We start from the raw sequence: 25,517 nt of genomic DNA on the forward strand, positions 1-25,517 counted from the left end.
AAGTGAAACTTGTATTTCAATGTTTGTATCTCAGACAGGACCACAATATAAAACAAGTGTATTTATACCTTACTGGCAATTATACCCGCCACAGGGCGGCTTTCTAAATTAGTTTCAAGCCTTCTCAGACCCCAGTGTCCCTATACCCGCCAACCTCCACCCCCCTTCAATAACATCCCACACTCTTTTTTAAAAACAAATTCTTCCCAGGACAAATGTCAATTCAACTTTAGGGTTAGGGGTATACATAGCTATGATAGGCCTATGTTTTAAGTACGTTGTAAACTGTGTAAATGAATAGGTCATATTGGCTGATATATATAATTTAGATACTGCGGCCCCCAGCCTTCTTTCTCCTATCACCATCCCAGCCACAAAAACAAACTCCTCCCATGGACAGTTCAAATGTAGTAACTTTTCCTAGTACAATTCCAATCACGTTATACTTCATTACGCCAGTATTTCCGCCCCTCTTCCTCCCTCCCAACACATCCCAGATACTGGGTGATTGTGTTTAAGACGTTTCCAGTACAAATTATGTTAGCCATCACTACCAACTCATAATCCCTCAGTGCCTGTTTTCAGATGTAGTTTAAAACATTCCCAGTACAGTTTCGGTCTTGGTGACAGGCATACATCCCCACCCCCTTTCCAGGGCTAATTAAAATACTTTATAACAATTTCCTACCACACAGTTCTGGTCAATTTGATAGCTTATTACCCCTAGCCTAAGCAAAATTAAATTCCCGGTACAATTGCGGTCATTTTGATACCCCATATGCATGGTTACGTGCTGAAACAGAACTAACATCGAAAGTGAGCCATTTTGACCACATTTTGGCCCCTAATGCTTGGTTCCCACTAGAGACGCAACAAAACGACGTAACGCAACGTAAGGGATTTGACCAATCACAAGCGATGGATTTATTTGACGGTCGCTTGTCATTGGTCAACTGGTTTGCGTTGCGTCTACGTCCTTGCATTGCGTCCTAGTGAGAACCAAGCTTAACTTAGATCCTAGATGGCGGATGATGTTCAAATTAGAACTTTCCCGGTACAATTCTGGTCATTTTGATACCCAATATATAAGGTTATGTGCAGTAACAAAAAATTGTATAACGAACAAACAAACAAACGTACAAACTCCCTAACTTATAATATAGATTGTGAAATCCTGTATAAATATGGTGTTCAATAATAAATGCGTTATTGCCATGTAATTCAATGTCTGAAACTTCAAGGCCATGGTCACCAGTATGGTTGGTAAGTTTTCAACCTGTCAACTTTTGGCAGAAGCTTGAAGAAAGATACAGCTCATTCACAAGCTTCATGGGCAGCATTAACTCCCACTTCTCATCTTCTACAATCTCAACCGATTTCATTAGATGTACCTTAAAGTTGACCACCATTATACACTGGTTTGATGAGTGCACATGGTTGTGGTATAAAAACTCATGTACTAGGGAAATACAAGATAATGCCTGGTGATGACTCTTGCCCGAGATGAGTGGAGGTGGACAGAGATGACATCAAGAAGCAATTATTTCGACCTGGTGAATTATATGGCTTTTAAACATGTAGCATTGTGAAAATAGTGTTGCGGCCAGTGCTTTTGTTGTATTGTATTACCTATACAACAGTGACACAAATATCTTAAAAACTCTGCTTTCTCTCTACAACTTCTGACACTTTTCTCGAAAAAATTCAGACAGAGAAAATGATTCTAAGTGACAATCATTTTGTTTGAAAAACGCTGATCATAAAGATATTAACTTGAATACAGAGAGATGTGGTTAAACTATCCCTATATATGTCAGAGACACAAGACAACGATATCTGCACACATGGAAAGTAAACATGCTTTTATAAAATATTTCTTTGCTCATAACCACCTGAACTATGGCCGGTTACTTCAGCTGTATCACTTTCAACAGATTACTGATATTGGAGTATATGAGACGACATGTATGTGTGACAAAGGGAATTGCTGGATTTACATCAATTGATGGTATCATTGGAATAACACAAATTAATAATTTCATCAGAGCTGGCAAATCTAGTTGATGAGTTTGAAAGCCAACATTTAAAGAGAGACGATATCTTGATTAATGAAGAATGCTGCAAATCCCACAGAGGTGTTTGTTGGCCATGGCATGATGACATTGGACAGAAAATGTTTGAGGCATTGGTAAAAGTTTTGTAGAAGGCAAACTATATGGGATCCTAAGAAAATGATGAATATTGGCAAAAAATATATATGACGGTGAATACAGGTGACAAACTTATCAAAGTAAAAGAGGACTCCAATAGAGATTCTTTGTCGTATCACATAGTCAGCTGGTACAGTAGGCTACTGTATATAAGAACGTATGAGCATTTGGGGGTGAAATGAGGTATTGACTGCAGTACTTTTGCCAATTTGTTTCTGAACAAGCTTGTTGGGATCACATATCAGTCTGTTGAAGTTTGATGGATACAATAGTAGAGAACGAAGGAAGGTCAACTTACTATATTGCATGCATAATATATGCATTCAAGACAGCGCACTGATTAGAAATATTTCATTTGGCAGAGTTAGTTAATCACCATGTTGTCATGGGCATATCATTTTGTGTCATTTCAATCTAATTTAACTTACACACGTTTTAATAAGAAATTTAACCCTTTAAAAAAAAATGGCGGCCATTTTGAAATTCAAAATGGCCACCATTTTGTGTTAATAACCGTGTTGTTGTCATAGGCCTATCATTTTATGTGATTTCAATCAACGTCATAACTTGCACATGTTTTAATAAGAAATTTAATCCATTTTTTTAAAATGGCGGCCATTTTGAAATTCAAAATGTCAAAATACTAATGAATATAGGTTTATAATAATTTTTATATAGCAGATAACCCATATAGCATTAATTTTAACTTAAAATATTATTCATAATGGGTGTTACTTTGTCCAATATGGTACATTTATTGGATATTTTACGTATTGGCGGCCATCTTGGATTTGACACCCTTAAGCTTTTTTAAAAAAATGGCAACATATTTTTTTTATTACTTTACATCCTAAAGACACTAAATCAGCTGGAATTTTGCTTTTAACAAAAAAATGACACGAAATTACATAGTGGCCTACACTAAAAAATGAACTCTGTTTGGGCCATACAGTAGTCAATATTGACTATAAGTTAATTATATAAATTATATAACCCATTGATGCTATATGAATAGACTATGCACATGCATGTGAAACAATTCACGCAACAATTGCATGATGGTTCATTTATGAGTAAATAAATTCCTGACATTGCAATTAATTCAAGTTAAACATGGTATGAGCAAAAAGAAATACTACTACAGCAGCATCTTCCTACACCCAATAAAAAGATTTTTTATAGGAAAGAAGATTCAGGATTGTCATTTTATACCAGGACGATAGTGAAACTTTTCGACAGCCAAGATTTCAATCAGCGATAGAAACAAATCTTATCCAAATTATCCGAATTGGTATACTTTATGAAGTTTTGAATATGCATTATTTTTATATCCTAATTAGAACTGAATTTCATTTTCACTCTCCTAAAATTATTATCGGCTATTCTTCTAAAATAAAGTAGAATACTGTAGTTGACAATGAAAAATGAACAGTAGGCCTACATAGAAAATAGACTACTGGTAAAAAAATGCAAAATAGATGAAATGATGAAGTTGATGAAGTTTCATGCATGGTTGACCATGTCGATAGTCATTTCCATGTAATTTTCTAGTGACTGACGATTTATAATTGTTTTTTAAACGAAAAGGAGAGTCAACTGGCGGAATATAACTCCTACTCTAGAACACCCCTATTAAAGGGAAACTTTCTTTTGAAAATGAACAAGAGCAATATAGGTTTTAACATTACGGCCAACTCCTATTCAGGTAAATTCCCTACAGTAATCTCTCAAAGATGATCAGTGGCCCAACGGTTATGTTAGTGGCCTAACTGTTATGTTAGTTTAAAGGTATCAGAGTATGAGTAGCCCAATGCAACTACCCAGTGTTGGAGCACCCCCAGCAGTGCTAAGCCTGGGGCCTTTGCGCCCTACATTACGCCACTAGATATGATGGTAATAACTTGCATTCAATGGATTTCATTTGATTTTCTTTTATTTCTATAATAAAATACTTATTGTTTAAATAATTATTGAGGTTATTTGATAACAAACAACAGTACCATTATTTATTTTGAAATGCAAACAAAAATATCTCTGGTTTTGTTTGGTTAAACATACTATTTGCATGTTTCTAAAATGATTTTGTTCTTTAAGGTATTGGAAAATTAGTGGAAGAAAATACGGTATAAGATAAAATTATTTGCATTTGAAGTCAATTCTGGTTCTGTATGTTCATACTACCTCATAACAGTTTTAACAATCAACTTAAAATATAAACAACTTAACATTAAACAACAATTTGTTTACCTTTATTACTTTATGTAAAAAATATACATTTGGAAAAATAACATAAAATATCAAAACACGAGGATTTAAAAAATACAAGTGGAACTTATGTTGCATGAAAAAGCAGATTTGGGACAGGGCAGTTACTGCATTAAATCAAAACAAGCAGTACCAGTTAACTGTTTCAGTTCTAATTGCTGCTGTATTTCTGCAGTAACTACACATTTCTGCAGTAATTTCAAAGCTGTTATACAGCAGTTATAAGTTTCAGCAGTCATTTTTACTGCATTAATACTACTGCAGTTACTGAAGTAAGCATATTGTTATAAACAAATAAATGGAATATGTTGCTATAATATATTTTAAAATCATTTTTCTCTTCATGTATATCTCTGCAGCAAAAATTACTGCAGTAACTGCAATAGGCTTGTTTTGAAACAGCTTCTAAATAAAATCACACATACAATAACATCTTTTGCATCCAAATGTTACTGTTTTAAGTATATTTTTAAAAATACATAATTAAAACAAACCTCTTACTAAATACTGTTGTTCCAATTTTTACTCTAATAAGGTTAAAGGTCACAAATTAGAATGTATTTTGTCTTTATTAGCTAATACTTAATGAATAATCATACACCTTTATATAAAAAATGCCAAATATAAAAACACACTCTCTCAGTGTCACTCGGTCAAAACATAGTACAAAACCTCTTGCTCACTTTTTATACAAATAATGATGTCCATTTCTCATCACACAACACACAACAAAAAAAGCAGTTGCTGCTTTCTTTGAAAAATAAAAAAAAATCAATAAAACTCTGAGATTAAAATCTGGAATGGAAAGTCTACAATATTTATCTTGATTTCATAAATTTTTACAAGAATAAATGCGGATATTTATTTGCTTTGAAATTAAAATAAAAGGGCTGTGTTCCGTTATAGTTATTCTTCTAAAAACTCAAAAGAAATCATTTACTTCTAACATAGCTTTCCTTATTTCCTTAGCAATCTATTGTTAGGAATTTGCTTCTGGACAATCAAACACTTCCTAAACTTGACGTGACCAATAGATTCTGCTTTTAAACAAAATCAAACACTAATAGATATTTACTTTATTTCTTTAACATTCTATAATTAGGATCTTTTACTGACCAAATGATATAGAATTGTAATTAATTATGACCGTTAAAAATGTGTTGCTGGCAAATCAATTCTAACACAAATTAGGCCCAACTTTTCATATTTTCATGGCATCCTACTGTTAGGATCTTTTACTGACCAATCAAACATTTCCTAACAAAATTCTGCATCATACATGACCAATGAAGATTCTGCTTTTAAACAAAATCTAACACTAACAATAACATTCTAAGAACTTTCCTGCCGACTATATTAGCCTGGACGGTAGATTATTCAAATAGTTTCTTTTACAACTCAACATTCAACTCAGTCTGGTTGGTTTGAATATCATTCAAACGATACTAGCACATTATTTTATAATTTAAAACAATTTAAAACATTCTTTCAATACCCTCTTTTACCCTATCCATGAACGTAACAACATAAATACTGCAAACTCTTTTTTGTTACACACACAGTTAAAGCTATAAATATTATAATCTTCTCATCTGTCACGGTCATGATGGTTTACAGCCATCATTTACTAGTTCAATTTGTCGGTATCGGCGGCGAAAGTTACCGACTGGGTCTTGATAGAGTTGCGGATCTAACCGCATCTGAGAGCGGGTTAGCGGCATTGTGCCAAAGTTTTCTGCAAATAGATTCATACAGTTTTGTCTCTGTATAAAGTGGTCTGGCGATCTCCACGATGATTTTCCTTTTGGATCGTCGCCCATTAAAAGCTGTTTGTAGCATTTCCTCTGTGATACTTTGATGGGTGGAAGGTGGGTCACACTTGCAACTAAGAAGTTCATTAAAATGTCTTCACAATTATTTATGCTGTTCACGTGATCCAGCAAAACTTTCGGCAGAGTCTCGCTATACAGATGGTGGTAGTACCTACAAAAAAAATGAAACAAAAAACAAACTTAAGAGTTTTACCTCTACAAATGTACAGTTGGAAGGAAGTACAGTACTGCGGTAGCATTTTAATATAAAATACTACAGTAAATTCAACATATACTCCTCTGTAAGTTATTTATAATATATTACATATTTTTAATAACCAGTGAAGGAACTGAAACTATGGTACATCATAATATTGAGGAATTAGTTTAAGTGCATACAACAACATAATTATTATAATGCATTGCATGCGCATAAGTGGAGACAGACAGTGAAACCGTAATCCAGAGACATAGAGTGTAACATCGGAAAGGGTTCGAGGCTCACTTGCTTCATGGTTCTGGTGGTAGATAAAGACTATAAACCATAGGTCTATTGTACACTTAAAGTGCATAATAAAACTTTCGAGACCAGTAGGGGTTATCCCGGTGTACTAGTTAACAAACAGCCACTGACGTGGACAGATGAGAGAGCGCCTTAAAGTGGCTGCACTGGCGTGACCCTTAGGAGAGAAGCATGTAGTCGACAGCGCCATGAGCAATGATTCATTCATTGGAATTGGTGCTATACAAGATCTGTTATATTATCATTATTGAATTACAATACGACTCTGTTGGGATAAAGGTGTTTATGGATTTATTTATGATGGAATATGGTATGATTATAGGTCATTATGGTGGGCCTCCTAAAGGAACATCAAATAAACAATTTGTGCTATAATAAATTGACTATTTAATTGTTATTATCACAACAAATGAAATAAAACAAAACATTAAAAACAATATTAGAAATGACAAAATGTCAGGTTATTAAGAGAATAGCTTTCTTTACATTGACTGGGGTCTTATTTAAAAAATATTATTTCAGCACAAACAGAATGGCAATACATTAATTATATATGGATAATCATATGCATTCCATGTCAATCTATATTAATGGTACCATTTTGTCATTTGAAAACAAAAAGAATAAATCATGCCCATAAAAATTCATAGGTCATGGGTCATATAGGTCAGTAGCATGACCTACTAAAATACAGCATGTTCAGCTTTCACAGCACCAGGCACATTTTCATGCAAATGTTACCAACATAGGTCATAGGTCATATGTCAGTGGGAGGTATATACTAAGATACATTTAGAACGCACACATCGACTCAATTAAATAGCGCACTCTGCAAATTGGATTTTGACGCAATAAAGTATTAATCACTCGACAACTATTGATTTTCTACAACAGGAGAACTAATATTTGATTATTATGTGTGTTGGTTTCAATCAATTGCGACCTCCAAGTGCATACAAGAGAAGAAAAAAAAATATAAAGAAATAAAATGATAAAGAATAAAAAACAAAAAAAGTATTTATATAATAATAAATGAAAAACAGAAAAAAAGGGTTTGTTAGGAAGATCAAATTGGCACTATATAACAACGATTGTGTAAAGCAAAATTCACAGTTTGAATTGTACAGAACGGAAGGAAGATCAAATTGGCGCTATAATGATTGTGTAAGGCATTAATAATAGTAACATAAACATATACAGTACCTGTGATAAAAAGCTGCGCCTGTTAGCACCATTGAATACTCGTTGGTCCATTTAGAGGTGTAGGCCCAACGGTGTTGGCCTTCATCCCAGTAGTGTGATCGGGCAGGATAGCCTACAATACGATCTGGAAATGATTTCCACACACTAAATGCAAAGTCAATCTAAAGAAAGGAAATATTAGAATTTAGTAAAAAAAAAAAAACAGATTTTTATTTTATTTTATTCAATTAATGCACAGCCAACAGAGATAAAATTTTGGTATCAAAATGTATCAGTCCTTGAATTAAATTTTGGATATTAAAATGTCTATAAATCAAGTTTATTTATTCACAAATTTCCTTAAATATTTGTTTGCTAAATTATTTTTTTAGTATATTATTATATATGCTTCTTTATCCTGCTAACTATGAAAGTTCAACACGACCTTTAAGGTCAAGCTTCAGTTTGATCAAAAGAGACATTGATAAATCAAGTAGGTGAACGCTTTTACCCTAAATATAGGAACGATGCAATTAAGGATTTAATCATCAGATTCATTTAGCGATCAATGTTACGTATTTACTGAGAAATGTCTAGATCGCCTACAGTACTGTAGAATTGATCTTACTGTATGAGAACGAAATAATTGATTATTAAAATAATACTTTTTGACCCTGTCGGAAGTGCATTTCTGCACTAAATCAATCTACTGATATGACAATATTATTATATTTAATTATCTTGTATACTTTTAATTCATTTTAAAACAGTCAATTCGCACAAAAAAAGACACTCTAGTCTGAGAATTGTAAACGAATTGTACAGAACAGAAGGGAATTTGGTACTGTAACAACAGTCTCTGGGTTACTGAGTGTTTGGCTTTGATTTTTTGGGTCTTGTGAGAGATGAGATGTTATGGTTATTTAATAATTTATCATTACCAACCATCCATCTAATATTTCATAAATAATAAAAAAATATTATATTATAATAATTATTATTATTATTTAATTACACTGAAATAGTAATAAAGAAAAGTAATAATAGCATCTTTAGCTCTTTTCACTATAAAATGCACTTGTTTAACCTAATGTGTGATCTAATGTAACAACCTAAACCTGAAACCTACCTACCTGAGTTATGTCAAAGTATACCACAGTTTTATTAAAGTTAACAAGAGAGTTAACCAATCTCATAAGCCCTTTTTATATCAGTTAAGACTATATGATTTGGATCAGCTTAAATCCAATAAAAGCTAACACTAGTAGATTTTAACACATTAACTAAATAAAAATGTGTACAAAATTGTTTACAAACCTCATCTGTTGTTAAAACAGTATCTTCATCCAAACTTAGAACCGCATCAGTTTTTATCATACTAACTGGCTTAAAGCGATCACCAATTTGCTGTGGGAAAACAAGAGTATTATTTTTTAAGTATTACATGATTTTAAAGTAAAAAATGGTCAGAATAAAAAATAAAGTATTTAGAAACTAAGGATATTGTAGGATAGAGAAAGAAAATAATGAAATATTTACAATGACTGCAAAGGATTCAAACTTTTTAATACGTTTTTTTTAGAGTTTCTGAAAGTATTGTTTTGAGATAGTATAACCATAAATATTACAAGAATATACAAAGAAACTTGGACTGATGATAAATAGAGATGTTGAGAGTCGGGCAATTAACCACCAATAAAGAAGACACTTGGCAAAAGAACACAAAATGATATGGAAGTTTTTTAGAAGTTACTGATAGTTAGACAATTTGGAGCGTTATAACTACCAATAAAGAAGACAAAAGAAACAAAAGAACTTAAATACTGTACTGAAAATCGAACAAATTATCAAGCCATAATCACTCATGTTCTCGTATGAAGTGGTACATGACTATGATGATGATTAAAAACAAACACACATTTCTGGAACAATCATAAGTATGTCTATTTTTCACCATTTTAAGAAAACTATTTTTTTATTTTCACAGAAAGTAATAATTGAAAAAAAAAAATGATTTACAAAGATATATCTATTTTAGAAAAAAAGTTATTTCAAGAAAACAATTAAAACTATAGTATAGACTTTCACAAATAACTAATTAAAAATAGAATTGATTCCTACTGATAGACAATCATTATTTCTGTTTTATAAAAAAAAAATTAATAGATAGCGAGATGAACATATTGAACAAGTTACTGTCCAGTAATTGGCTTCCTGTTCACTCATTATTTCTTAATTTGTTCACGTAGTGCCAAGCTCTTTACTTAAAATGGTGATTAAAGATATAGACTTCTTGTATCACAGGTAAAGTGTTATCAACATGTGTATGCATATTTGTGGCGCACGTTTCATTTGTGATTAGAAGTTTCTTGGTAAAAAAACCAGCATACATAGAAATGTTGACTTGAATGTATTAAAGTTAAGTTATATTATGTTTTCACATTAAAGATCTAGAAGTTTTTTAATATCAAGACAATTCTGGAGTGGTGTGTCTTCCGCATCTTTTTCTTGAGTATAGTAAGTGTCACTGTCTGTTTCCTATTAATTAAGGCTTAAAATAGACTACACCATTTTTAAAAACCAACATTTTACCATTAGGCAGAGATATTATCTTTGTTTTGCCAATGGTAGCCATGTTTGCAACAAGGATAACCTACTGTAGTATAGTGTTTACAGACTAGGTAAGAGTTGAAATAGTTATTGAAAATCAACTTATAACTTATAATGATGAGTAACAAGAAGACGAACAATTCTTAATTCATACCAAAATTATTTTTTTAGTTATTTTTCTTATTTAGTTTAACCCATGTAATGTAAATTTATATATTGTTATTTCTTTATTTTATTTATTTTTTTTTCTTTTTCCGTGTTGTTTAAATCTAGTCTTTGTTTGGGCATGTCTGTCACAAGCTTTTTGCTTTTTTTTACTTTGAATTGAATTGAATTGAACTGGTGTACAGCGCAGGTTCTCAAGCCTGTGCCATAATTGAAAAAAATCCTAGTGTGATCTCTATTGTTAATGTATAGATACTGTATATGAAAGTTATTTTCTGAAGAAAAACAATTTTTTTTTTCAATTTTAAATCTGCTTTAAAATGTGTTTTTTTCTTGGACTAGGACAGCACAGAACAGAAAGGAATGGCAGAGGCTTGAGGAGGGCTATATCTACCAGGGGATGATTGAGCCGAGGTTAGTGGTGAGTTTTGCTTTTTGCAGTTCTCTGACTTCAATTCTATCACTAAACATGACTCCTATATAATTACAGTAGTAGAATGCTGCCCTCACTACTAAAGGAAAGAATGAAAATCTTCAAGAATAACCAATGATTGATGACAAATCAGAAAATAAATGAAAATATTTGAATCAATGGATTGATGGTGAATGTACTGAATAATTCAACAGGATTCTATGTACAACTTTTGATGACCTAAGAATCTTTAATTTACACGTGGAGTGATCGGCGCGGAAAAAGGAGGTAAACACTAATTTGATTGATGAGGAGTTATATACTACATTGATTGGCCAAGTGAATCTCCGCAAAATATACAGTAGCTATGAGGGTGATGAAGTAGAAATAACATGAATAAAATAATTGGTAAAATTGTATATGTTTGATTTTTATTGAATAAACAAATGAATAGAAAAAATTAATAGAAAACAATTGACATTTTGCAAATTATTTCAAACAAGGTTTTATGGGGGTGGGGATTGGGGTTTTTATTTTAAAATTACATTTTAAATTCATTTTTAATGTTTCTGTGGTAAAATTGATAAAAACAATAAAAATTAGATAGCCAAGATTTTTACAGTTCAGGTAGGTTCTTTCCCTCCAAAAAATAGAGAAAGGTGGATGGAGCCATACATACCCCCTACTGATGCCTAGCGACTAGGTACTGTAATTATCAAAAATGATCTAGCTAGTCCTATTATTTATAACACTTCCATTGTTGGTTTTTGGTTATAAAAGAGAATTTTAGGATTTAAGAGAACCCTATGAATCTCCCTGACTTGAATAACAATGATGATGTGGTTATGGCAATATCTTATGTGCCATATAGAAGATAACAGATAATAATGCAGTACTACATACCTTAGTACCACCTTCTACCACTGTCAATGGAAAGTATGTTGTAGGCCAACGTGTTTTTGGTGGAAGTGGGTGTTCTACATGCCATAATACAATAACCTATTAAAAAAAAAGAGAACAAATGTTTACAATTAAAAATATTATTTTCTTAATATTGACACATATCTGCACATGTGACTATCAATTCTCAAATCAGATGTGGTTACTAAAAAAATACCTCTTCTTAGGACAGAAGATGTTCAGGGGACTTTCTGTCAAATGAAAATTGGTAATACTTAAATATATTTTAAAATTATGGCCAACTCATATTCAGGGGACATATTAATAAGAGTGTCTCCTGAATAGGTGTCCCCTGAATATGGGTTGGCCAAATTTTAAAAATATATTACCAATTTTCTATTATTTATCTTTAATTGCACAAAAGATACATTTGTGTAACCATTGTTCATTCCAATTTCTTATCTGTTGATCGGCATAAATCATTTTTTTAAATTGTTTAAATATTCATATTGCCTCAAAGGTACAATAATCATGTATTGCATACTTATTGTTTGATGTTGGGTGGAATGTATTAGAAATAATTTTGCAAATGAAAGAATTATGAAAGAATTACTGTATGTATTCAAGTTGTGCACAACTCAAAGGCAATGTACAGTACACGCTACCTTTATAAAAAGATATTATATTTATAGTTTATTAGAAAATCAATAGCAACAAATCATCAGTTACGAATTGATCAACAACTACCGTACTTAGCCCCTTTTAGTTGCCGCTGCTACGTGGATTCGGTTACAATATTTAAAGATTTGAATTTGAAAAATAAATTTGAAACTTTAGCACAAAAATGGTATTCAAAATGTACAATTTGTCATTATAACAAACAGTTAGGATATAATTTAATGAGCCGATGTTTCTATTTTGTTTACGTCAATAAAATGCAATACGAGAGAAAATCTATATATAGTGTATGTTAATGGTCGTTATAAAAAATGACAATAGGATGCTTTCTTTTCTACTACAATGAAACCAACAATTGGCCATACATAAAGATGGATGTCAGGGTTATAGATAATCTTTTACATAAAAAGTTATAGAAGTTTGATTGAACATTTAATCTCTTAAGTAGAATTTGGCATTAAATATATAATTACTATCGAACAGTATTTAATGGAATTAACCTTCAATTTCAAGAAGATTCAATATTATCAATTTATTTCTTGGGTAAAAAAAATTAATTTATATATGTTAAAATTAATTTTAAAAAAGATAATTAATTAAAGGTTTACCAATCAGGAGCACCTGCGATAGTGTAATAACCTAAATATGGTAGGATCACCTGTCATATTCAAATCTGAGGATCCTTTATCCTTCACTGTGAATGTGACAATATATTTCACTGCTGTAATGGGTCTTATCTACATAATTAATTAACCAATTTCTGGCTGCAATTTCTTTCTGGCTGTTTTACTTTATCGTTTTGATTTAGCTTTCTGCTTATTTTATTTGTATTTCCATTGAGATCCTGCCACACATACCCATCATCATTGTCATTTTTTTAGTAATTTGCCTTTGATTTATATTGTTATCATTAAACTGTATGAAATTATTATACATTTATATAGTAGTAGGATATATTTAGGTAAAAAATGACAATGTATATGCTATATTTAAGGATAAAATATTTAAAATAATAAATGAATTGTGTGAATTAAGGTCAAACTCAATAAATTATGGTTTGTACCAGCTAAGTCTGTGTTCAAATCATTGGATACTCAGGTTCAAGAGTACCTGACTATGTACCATATACTAATCATAATTTTTAAATACGTTTTTTAAAAGATTTTTTTTAAATTGATATTTAATATGACATATTACTCACCTGTGCTACGTTTGTTGATTGGTTTATGCTCTTAATTAGTTTTATTATTGGAGCTGCTGATGAATAGATGGGGGATGTTGCCAGGATGACCGCTGTAAACTTTGCAGATAGGGGCATAGACAAGGCAATTTTAAAGAAGGGGTAAGTTGATAGGTCAGTGGAATATTTTGGATCTATCGCAAGAGCACCGGGTGGTGTGTTCCACACCAGTAAATGCCGAGCATTCTCTCGATTAATTCTATCTTTGATAATCTGGAAAGATAAAAAATACATTTACTATTAAACATAATTTAAATTTTGAGACACAATTTGTATCAAATTTGATGTTGATATAAAATTATAATTAACTTAAGGAAATAAGAATTTGTTTTGCAATATTTTTCATAGATCACCATCCAACATCGTATTAAATCACAAATTGCAAAAATGAAAATTTATAAACTGATTTTATCACAAAATCCAGTTACCAGTTTTTTTTCTTTTTTTCCTTTTTCTTACGAGTTTATAATGCCTCCAGTAAAGATTTTGAAGACTTTCTTGCATGAATCCTAATTTTAATCTTACAAAACATCCTCACAATGGTAACTATTTTCTGCCTTTTTCAGAAACGTTAATTTTTCTCACCTTGACAATATAAATATAAAAAAAACATTTTGTTTGGAGGAAACAAATAACAGTTTAATACTATTGTCAAGATATAATCACCAATTATAAAGAAGAAAATGAAAATACCAAAATATCTTTCAAAAAGCTATTTTCTGATTAATTTCACGATCCTAACATTCCATATTTGGTAATCTACGTCTTATTACTAATCAATATTGATTATTTTATGAGGTTGAAATATGAAACACTTTAGCAACTTACAGGCATGTACATGTTATGTACACACAACTGGACTTACAGAAAAAGAAGAAAAATATTTGCACTGATTTTATCATAATTGGTGTTGTCATTTAGCTTTTTAAATGCTTAAAAATTAGCATTGATTTTGTAGTATACAACATTTTGATACATTTACTTTAAGTTTTCTTCCCTTACACTGCTCTTTTGTACCTCATACATACATTAACTCCTAAAAAACCTACTCAAAGTTTCCTTTGACTTGGGTATTAAGACTATCTTAAAGGCCAATTTACACAGACGAGTGGTAACGGTAATAACAAATATGGAATGATTATTCCTTATGACCATTTACACACAACGTTTCAGCTCAGGATACAGTAGATACAGATACTACCTTGAATAGGCTACGCAGTTTTCCTTCTTACCATTACCGCTCGTCTGTGTAAATTGGCCATAAGTTTACTACCCACAGAATGTATGCGTCAATTAACCCTTGAACTTAAATGGTAAAGTAGGTCTGAACAGGGCTTAACTTTTTGGGATTTGGCAGCCTTCATTACCATAGGGAAACAAAATTGTGAACATGGGTATTTTTCTCAAGTTTATAATTCACATCTAGGTAATTTAGTTTAGGCCTATATTGAGTGGAATTTGATCAGCCTTTACATTATCTATCAAATTTCAAAATGTATTAACTTAAGATGTAGTAATACAATCATATTGATCTATTCTGATATAATCAAAATTACAACTATGAGATAAGTAAAATGATTATTAGATTATAATATTCCAAGACGAATCTAATTATATTAAAATTGAAAAAACTTTCATCGTAGCGGGTTGAAAATACAGTAATCTATCGCAATAAACAAGTCAGAAGTTTGTTATTTATCTAAAACCGAATTGCAATTGAATTTGAGGAAGATAAAATAGAATGATGATAATGACTAGAGCTGGCATCTCCCGGAGTCTAGACTTTGCCAAATTTATTGACTAGTTTTGAACTAAAATCATTTCCTGCAATTCTATCATGAGTGTGCGTCCACTCTAATCATGTCACGCAATCAAACACGAAGGATCTTGCGACGTTTTGGTTGACATAGCTTAGAGCCAAAAAAAAGTGTATTATTAATGACTTCCATTTGCCGCATTAAGAACGCATTGGCAAGGCTGATGGATATTGATTCAGCCAATGGAAACTTTTTCAAATGTTCATACTGTACTGTACTTTATACAAAATTAATGCACTTTAGTGTTATATTATAAAAATGGTTCACACTGAAAATCCAGTTGGATCTATTCTTAGTTGTATGCATATGAAGAAAAAAATATATATATATACAATTCACCATCCTTTTTTATATTATTTGATTATTACTTACTTCAAATGTTGTACTTATAATTTTCTCAAGTGATGAAAAATATGTTTCCCATAAAAATTGACTTTGTTGTCGCAGGGCTAAAATACGCTCATTTGTAATGGACCTTGTGATTGATGGTACCTGAAAAAAAAAATTTGATCAAATTCAAAATATTCTGTATTTTTAACAATATTCTCATGTGAAACATCGGCCTCATACTAAAAACAGATGTTTGAGGGAATGACATAATTTACAGTCATAACATAATTTTCTATTCTACTACAGTAGTAAACATATTTTCTTTAAATATTCATTTTTTTAAATGGATATTAATACTTAAAAGTTTCAGTACTACTTCTTATGATCTAATAAATTAAATTAAAAAAGTGAAAATCTAATGAAATGATCAATTAAAATTATAATTAAATGAGAATGTTAATATTTTTAAAGACATATTATACATTTGTCACAATGACAGAAAATATTCTGAAGTGAGCCCTCTATAGTTTGATTTTGACAGGTGTATGGAAACCATTTCCTATACCAACACACACATATCAATATTGTACTGTATTTTCATTTGACAGATAAATAATTACAAATTTGCAGAGTACCTTTATTACAATTTAAGAGTACAATGTTTTGGATATGAAAATACATTTACAAATTTCTTTGTTTGAACACGTTGTTATGATAAATATGTAAAATAAATTGTGAAAACTTACTTGTAATAATAACCTTTCATCACCCTCTATGGTAGCTCTGTCCCAGTCTATAACCTCTGAGAACGGCAACTCCCAACCATTGCTAAGAAGAACTGGTATACACGCTGCCTGCAGCGCTTCTAAGAAACGAAAAGACCCAAGACGGCGCCCTCGTGGCACTAAACAAAACGTTGAATTGTGCAACAGTGCCTGGTAATCATATCTGTAAGATAGAATGGTGTGAAAGGACAATTAACAACTTTATTCTCATACGTAAATAGACAAAAGTATATTTTTTTCATCTGTTAAAGAAAAAAATCATACTGATTTGGGCCAAGGCAATCTAACAACAGGACACTGAGCTCGCCTTGCCAAGATATAGGAACTCGTAACAGTCCTTTGATCTTATGTCTGGCAGCGACAAATACCAACATATTACTGTACTATGTACATTATTCTCTGTGGTGAGCGGTCTGTTATTGTTAAGGGGGCAGAACTGATTGTGTCGCAGCCACAGATAAATCCTTTATCTCCGGAGTTCAGCATCCATCTCCTAAAAGTTGCTCTGATTTCATAGGTCAACTTGTGAGATATAGATGGAAATGATTGGACAGTAATTCAACTGTAAAATTAGAGAACCTTTTGTTAACCAACATTTTAGACAGAACAGAATTAGACAGAATTCTGGCAAAGTGTAAATAATGCCAAAATTGGGCTATATTAATTCAATCTGATTACAGACATCTTTCAGGATAACAACAGTAAACACACACACTGTACTCTACAATCAGAGACTAGTATATTATCAAGATAGGATATAACCAATAGTCACTATAACAACATACCTAATCAAATTATTAGAAATCTATAAATTCTCTGTGGGTGTTATTTGATGATTAGTAAATCAGAATAATAATAAGTCTACTACATTTTTATTGAGATCAACATTACTGCATGGACATGCTGAACGAAAAACTGTATAGTATTACATTTACAAACTTGTAATAAATGGATCGCGGTTCGAATCCAACTCTGCGCATTGCTTGTATCCTTAGGCAAGATACTTACGTTTGCCTCTCTCCACCCAGGTGTATAAATGGGTACACGGTTAGATCAAGACACAACTTTGCGCTGATTACTAGCTGCATTATGGGAGTATGTTTCCATACATGTTGATACAAAAAATAACCGGGGGAATAATGTTCACAACATTAGGTGCTATATAAATCAAGGATATTATTATTTATTATTATTAAATAAATTTCATAGCTTAAAGATGTATTGTCCCCCTGAAAAAATATTAAAAAAAAAAAAAAATGGTTGAATATTCCACTTTAATGTAACCTAATTTAAAGCAAAACATGGTCAAATTGGTTGCCAGCCAATGGATTTTTGGTTGAATTTAACCATTTATTGAAAACATTTTTTTTTTCGTTTTTTTTTCTATGGAAGTGATTAACTTTATTAAAACTACAAAATAACATATTCAAAGTCTGATTTAATTAATTTTCATTATTCATGTTTTTGGGGGACAATACATCTTTAAGAAATGTTTAAACTGCCCAGAAATCATAATTACAATACTTGCAGTATTCTCACTACACAATGTTTCACCATTACACATTCATACAGTACATTGAACAGAGTGTCCAAAAAACGGTATGGTTTTATTCGAGTGCAAGCAACATAACAGCTGCATGGTTATCTTACGAATGTGCTCATCTCCAGTACATGTCAGAGTTCACATACTCTCCACAGGTAGTCCATTTGGAAGGCAACTTAAATTCATAACCAGAGGCTAGTCTGGCAGGTGTAAAAGGCCAAGAGAAACCGGTGTAGCTGCCAAAGGGATTCCAATGTTTAATATGCAAACAGATACTGTATAAATCCATGACACAATCCAAAGTGTAAACTGTAATGAAATGATACCTTAACTGGGAAACTGATGGCTGGAATGTAAAATGGACACGACTTTATGTATACAAGGAAGGAATGTCATTGTATGAAATGACAGTCATGAATCTACAATGCATTGGGACACCCCTATTATGGGGTAAACTCTCCTGTCAAATGAACGAGGTGACTAAATATATTTTTAAACATACGGTCAATCCTTATTCAAGCTTAATAGTGAAAAACTTTCCAGTGAAAAAACCAAGGTGAAATAAACAGAACATAACATTGTCATTTATACAGCACCTTTTACAATGATCAAAGCGCTTGTTTATGTATAGTCAACCCTTTTCAGGGGGTAGTAGCCATATTAAGGCACTTTGTTGGGTATTGAAGGTGTCCTCTACATGTAAAGGGTTCTACTGTATAACTTTTAAAAGTAAATGCACATCTTCAAACTTGAGATATAAAGAACATGTTTCCTTAAAAACAGATTTTTTTAAAATGAAAAACCAACCAACATCAGGTAATATGTAATGACAAGCTGGTTCTACGAACAATATCACAGCAACAATTTTAAAATGACTTTTGCGACGATGGCATCATTTCGTTCGGCTAGCATCTTAGGACACTTATCGCAAAAGGCAACGTTTCAAAATAAATTGCTCCAGTATGACAGAAAGGCCATTTAATATCTGTCCACATCTTTTCAAAAATAAATACAGAAATATTGCTGTCATAAATTCAAAAAAAGTTTGCAAAAAGCTATCGATTAAAGTGACACTTTCCTTTTTGGATTGATAAATAGAAGTTTTATTATTATTAGTGCAAAGTAAGTTGTTACTAGGAAGAATATTGAGTAGATATTTGTATTGACTTTAATGAAATTTATTAATGTTTTTTTAATTGTTTATATAAACACTACAGACACATCACATGAACTCAAAATCGCCTGGTGATATATATTTAATTTAATTAATTAATATATATCTATGTACATATATTAATCCATTTAGTTAGTGAAGGGTTTCCGGCTGTTGAATGCGACTTAAACTTTAAAAATAATAATGAATTTGTACTATACCAAACATAAGGTATTTTAAACAGGTTTTATTTTTAAATTACCAAATTGAATGCGTTGTCACAGTAGGAAAACAATTGACATAAAATATTTGCAATTTTACATTCTCCTTCTGATCCTACAGTTATTTTTTTATCCAGTTGTCATTGTACTGTCAGTGTCAGTCAATATAATTATTCATTTTAAACATATCCTCTCTTTATTGCACAATATTCAACATTTTATACAAAAAATTTGACCTATAAGGACTATAGTTCATGACCCTTTAAAAATGAAAATGATAATTGTTGGTAGTAAGAAGAATAAGGAAGTTTGACACATAAACATGAGAACTGAAGATAGAAAGAACTTTTATCAGAAAATCTCCTCATAATGGGTATTACATGAACTTCAAATTACACACAAGTCCACTTATTATTTACATGCTAAATTTCCAAGGCTTTCTAGGAAATGCAATTCATCCCCCCACCCCCCACCTCCTCTCCTAACCATGAAAACTATAGTATGCTTAATTTTAATGCTCTTTTGAGGAGGATCATACAACGATGTTTACATTCGAAAATTGCAACAGAATGTTTTGTCAAAAATAACTGTTCCAGCATAGATACTTTAGGTGTCCAGCTAGCCCAAACTGTATGAGTATTGGCCACATGTTTTAGGAGAAATAGCTTACATTGGTCCAGTCCTACAGCTCCAAAGTCATCCTTACACCACAGCCTACTCATGGAAAACTATTATTAGTGTAACAGGAAAAATCGAGGATTGCTCATTATGATATATTTTGGTCCTATCAATTCTACTAACTACTAGATGAATTAATGCAAAACAGTGTAATATTCAAAACTGCCTCTTGTTTGAATTAAACCAAATGAGCTGCTCACGGGGGAGCATATTCAAATGGATTACTCTATTAAGCTCTTCCCCATTTAGGGAACGGGGTAGCGTATATTCAAGAGGGAAACCTTTCCAGCATACGGTAAGCTTATTTAAATACGTTGTACATCTCAAACTACTTATAAATACAAATTCATGTCAAAGTTGTAACATTCACAATTATGAATGACAAATTTTAATGATGAATTATTTGCTTTATAGCCATAATCTGCATTAATAAATGCCAAAATAGACAGGCAGGTTGATTTCACTGAAGGCTCTGTCGTGAAAAGTCAAGCTGCAAGAATATGAGATAGAAGGTAAAGAATACAAATTGCCATCAATGGCGCTCCGCCAATGAGTGGTAGTAAAAATTAAAGAAACCTACGTGAACAGAAGATCATTAATGCATACATAATTTCATAAATGTCTGTAATAATTAAACTAAACCAAGTGGTCTGCTAGCAGTAGTGTAATGGCTATATGAGTACTCACTGGCAAAACCCAGGGGTCCAGAATTTAATGGGCCCCAGAACTTAATGGGCCCAGACCATGAGCAGTCAGTCAGTGAACCCAGCGTTGTAGGCCCTTAAGAGTTCTAAACCAGGGGCCCTTACCCAGTGCATTATGCCACTGCCTGCTAGAGTAAACACATAGATCTTAATAGCATTAAATCATGCTGGATATCCTGACATGAAATTAGTTAAATGTTTAATCACTAAAAACAAGAACAAATCATTTTTATTGCCCGTCCATAGACATCCAATTAGTTATTCATAAAAAAAAAAACACACATAAAAGTATGCTGTAAAAAAACAATTGTTTTTATTATAAATTTTCTTATATTTATTAATACTGTATATTCCAATATTTTCTTAATTCAATTTTATTTCATAAATCATTTTATTAATATTTATATTAATATCAGTATTATTTAACACAACAAATTATAATAATTTCCTATAGTAGTAGGATAGTTTACCTATAATCATTCAAACGTAACGATTCTGAATTTGATATGCAGTGACTGTCAGCTAAACTAGAACGTCAGCTAGATGTGGGATGCAATTTACATGGGCTCTAAGGTGCAATATAATACATAATAGCATATAAGAACACAGGATGGATGTGATCTAATGAGCGTGTTTATTACTCATAGGATTCTACGTTCTCGTTGTCTCATTAATCATTGTGTAAATGACTAGCTAATATTAAATAGACATGGAGGAGTAACACTCTACAACCTTCATTCAACAAAGCAAGTGACGAAAGCTACAGTATTTTTATCAAATGGATTGGGTGAAATAAAAATATATAAACATCTATCACACGAACTCATTTTAAGCTAACCATCTTCATGGTATTGGTATAGCTATACAACTTCTGCATATTATATGTTTATGTAGACTAGCCAGTTGAATAAACTAAATAGCTAAAGACAATACCAAATTCATACTAAATTTAACACTTAATGAAAGTTAACAAACGAGAATTATAACCATTATATTTAAATTGGGTTTTCAAGTTTTGAAAAGTTTGACACCTGAAAATGAGAAAGAAAACTGTCTTATGAGGTTCAGGTAGTGGCATTATAGTTTACTGTTTATACCTTGCTTATCCCAGGATCATACGTTCAAATCACTGTAATAGTCCTATGCCAAACTGCAACCACTACCAAAGCTAAGAGTCTCAAAAGGATGTTTTGGAAACAAGCAATCTTATTTGTCTATGTTAAATACAAAGAAATGACACTGACAAAAACAACAGTAACAATAAAAAAAAAAGTTGGCTTACAAAGAAATTATTCTTGAGACACCCATGTTTAAAATATTAATAGAAATTTGGCACAAAACAAATTTATAAATTGACATTTCATTGTAATCATATAAAACTGGTAGTTTATATTCTCTGATTAAATATAAACATCTAAACTGCAACATATGTATATTTATCTTTCTTTCACATAAATTTCTCTTTGCATGAGATTTGTTCTCTCCAAGCTGAGTATATACATTTTGACGGAAACATTACGAATTTCAAGCTTGTTATTAAGTTAATTACGTATGTATTATTCAAGAGCATTTGTTTAATTTCTTCACCATTCAAACAATACAATACATAGTGTATATTACGACACATAACAAGCTGTTCATGCCACATGATATTATCCAACTCATTGATAAATGCTATGTTCTGTACTATTGTCAATAAAATAGTTTCTTAAATGCACAATCTACGGTGACTTTTAGTACTCATTAGTTGCTTATCGAGTCCATTACAGGTCATATCGCATCAAACATCAAGTCAGATAACTTAAAATATCGCTTGCTAAACACGAGATATTCTTTATAGCAACTGAAACTTATTTTAAATTGCTTTCCGACATAAAGTGTAAGCATGTCAACAACGTAACATGGATTTTAAAGTAATATTATATATTTTTATGTGTGTCGACACGACAACCACGATTTTAAAGTAATATTATATATTTTGTTATAACCTTTTATAAAGATAAATGAAGAGAGTGTGGGCAGATAGCAACTGCTAGTTGCAATACTACTATAAATAATGTATAGTAATAGTAACATTAGAAAAGAAGGACGCTATACCATCAAAGGGCAGATAATCGTAAAAAATTGTTGTCTTATAAAATGTTATCTATCTACAACTAGGAAACTCATTAGTGAGAATTTCCAGAAAATATCTGAACTCTTTGTCACCCAAATGTTCAATACCATTAAAAATTATAGGTATCAGAAACATGGGCAAATTACATTAAAAGAATGGATTGGAAAGGATGGTCATTTTCAGCTATGGATAGAGAATGTTGGTGTGAAAAAGTGACAACACTATTTAAATTCCACCAACCAAAAATGCACTGCAGTGCCATCTATATTATTAAAGAGAGAAAGTGTATATTACACAGATCCACAAAGATTGGGTATAAAAATGATCGATTGTACTGGGAAGGTTTTTAACTTCATTGGAAAACTGCCCTCAATTGGTATTTTTTCTAGTCTAATTGTAAAATCATATTTGGTGACCATCAAAATGTAAAAAACTACCCTATAGATGTTTTTTTTATTTGACCAAAACCTAATATTGAATGTCCGAGTTAACACTATAACACCCAAGGCTTAACAAAAGATTAAGTACCTACAGTTTATGTTTAACAATAGAAATGTCTTTATCATTGTTACGCAAATTAGAAAAGACTGGAAATACTGACATGGTTGTCCATGGAAAGGTAGGCCGGACATACTGATATTGTTTTCTATGGGAAGGTCAACAGAACAATACAATTGAAATCAAATCGAAGTAATTATTTTATTGCAAGATAAAACAGATTATAAGTCTTTGGGATGATATTTTAGTATGTCATGTGAAATACTATGTATCCTTGAAATTAAAGACCTCAGCCTCCAAGACCTCTCCAATTAGCATAAAAAACATTTGAACAATTATTACTCTCCAGACAAGTTAAGAAATAGTAATTCACAAAATAAGATTGAAACAAAATAATTAAAGGAGGGGGTCAGAACATCTTGCGTCAGGCAAAGCTGACAATTGATACACATCTTGCTGAAATAGTACTTGTGTAATCCTACAATAGAAGTCAACTAATCTAATACATTATAATCAACAATAAATAGGTTGTCCTAATAACCAAAGATTTGATAATCTAATTCAAACATAAATCGTAGTATACAGTATTTACTATTAGTAATATCTAGAGTCTAGTATCTAGACTATACATACCACAGGGGCAGTATGAAAAATTATTAATTTTATACTTGAGAGATTTTCAATTTCAAAAAGCTCAAACTTAATGCAACATCCTAAATATTTATGGTAAACTCGGATATAACTACTGTACCAATGTACTAGTGTCCCTTATAATCCCTACAGCAAATTGCTTTGTTTAATGAATAAAGAAGTCATAGAAAACAAAATAATATTACATTCAGTTTAACAAAATGGTTTAACCTAAACACACTGAATGTTAGCATCAGGTACCGACTTTCCCCAAACTTTGTACCGTTCATGATAAGAGGGCTGGACGGTACCTAGACGCCAAAGAAAGGATATTGTTGAATTTCCTATAAAATTAACTAACTGTAAACTCTACTGTTTCTTATCTTAATCTTCTTCTAATTTCAAATTCAGAATTTATGAATTTAAAGTATATTTAATCTGGTTTTTTTGGTGGATATTACACTTACAGATCTGAGAACAACTAGAAATTTATTTTAAAGCATTGGAAATCTTTTTCTATCTACTACTAGTAGTAGTAGTAGTAAAGATATCTGTAATTTATCATACAGAACATATCAGGCAAGAATACTAAATATAAAGAAGACTTAGAATCCGATTTCATTAGTTGAGGCATCCTTTCACATTTGAAATATACCTGTTACATTCACATCATAAATCTGAGAATGACAGATATTGCCAGTTGTCTTTCTTCGCTTATACAAAGTGATAGACAAAAACAAACATTAGAATTTAGGTGAATGAATCAAACGTCTTCTTTATAGTAATTTCTTCACATATTGCAGTTTACTTTATTCCTATTAAAACCTCAATGTCTCCAGTCAGATACAAATACATAATCAGATTTCAAATTTTATAATTATATTTTACAGTTAGTCTTTTACAGTTACAATTACTGCTTCCTACCTGGATAAACAGGCAATAGACATTCTTCATGAAGAGCGAGATTTAACTCGAAAAGTAGACAATTGAACAACCATTCCATAAATGGTACAATCCACGAACTATGCCTCCTTAACAATACACAA

At 31.5% G+C, this 25,517-nt stretch overlaps 1 protein-coding gene across 1 annotated transcript in view; it reads right to left on the reverse strand.

Moving 5' to 3' along the window:
• Positions 1-4,362: 4,362 nt before the first annotated feature.
• LOC144839818 (exostosin-1-like) overlaps positions 4,363-25,517 on the reverse strand; it is a 76,951-nt gene continuing 55,796 nt past the window's right edge. Inside the window, exons 2-8 of the mRNA XM_078695332.1 lie at positions 16,890-17,091; positions 16,186-16,305; positions 13,958-14,209; positions 12,082-12,177; positions 9,309-9,398; positions 8,013-8,173; positions 4,363-6,458 (exon numbers count right to left, since the gene is read on the reverse strand). Coding sequence (XP_078551458.1) covers positions 6,077-6,458; positions 8,013-8,173; positions 9,309-9,398; positions 12,082-12,177; positions 13,958-14,209; positions 16,186-16,305; positions 16,890-17,091 — 1,303 coding nt within the window. The 3' untranslated portion in view covers positions 4,363-6,076. The remainder of the gene's footprint in view (positions 6,459-8,012; positions 8,174-9,308; positions 9,399-12,081; positions 12,178-13,957; positions 14,210-16,185; positions 16,306-16,889; positions 17,092-25,517) is intronic.

The sequence above is a fragment of the Antedon bifida genome, chromosome 4 (genome assembly GCF_963402885.1).
Source record: "Antedon bifida chromosome 4, ecAntBifi1.1, whole genome shotgun sequence".
In the NCBI taxonomy this organism is placed as follows: Eukaryota; Metazoa; Echinodermata; class Crinoidea; order Comatulida; family Antedonidae; genus Antedon; species Antedon bifida.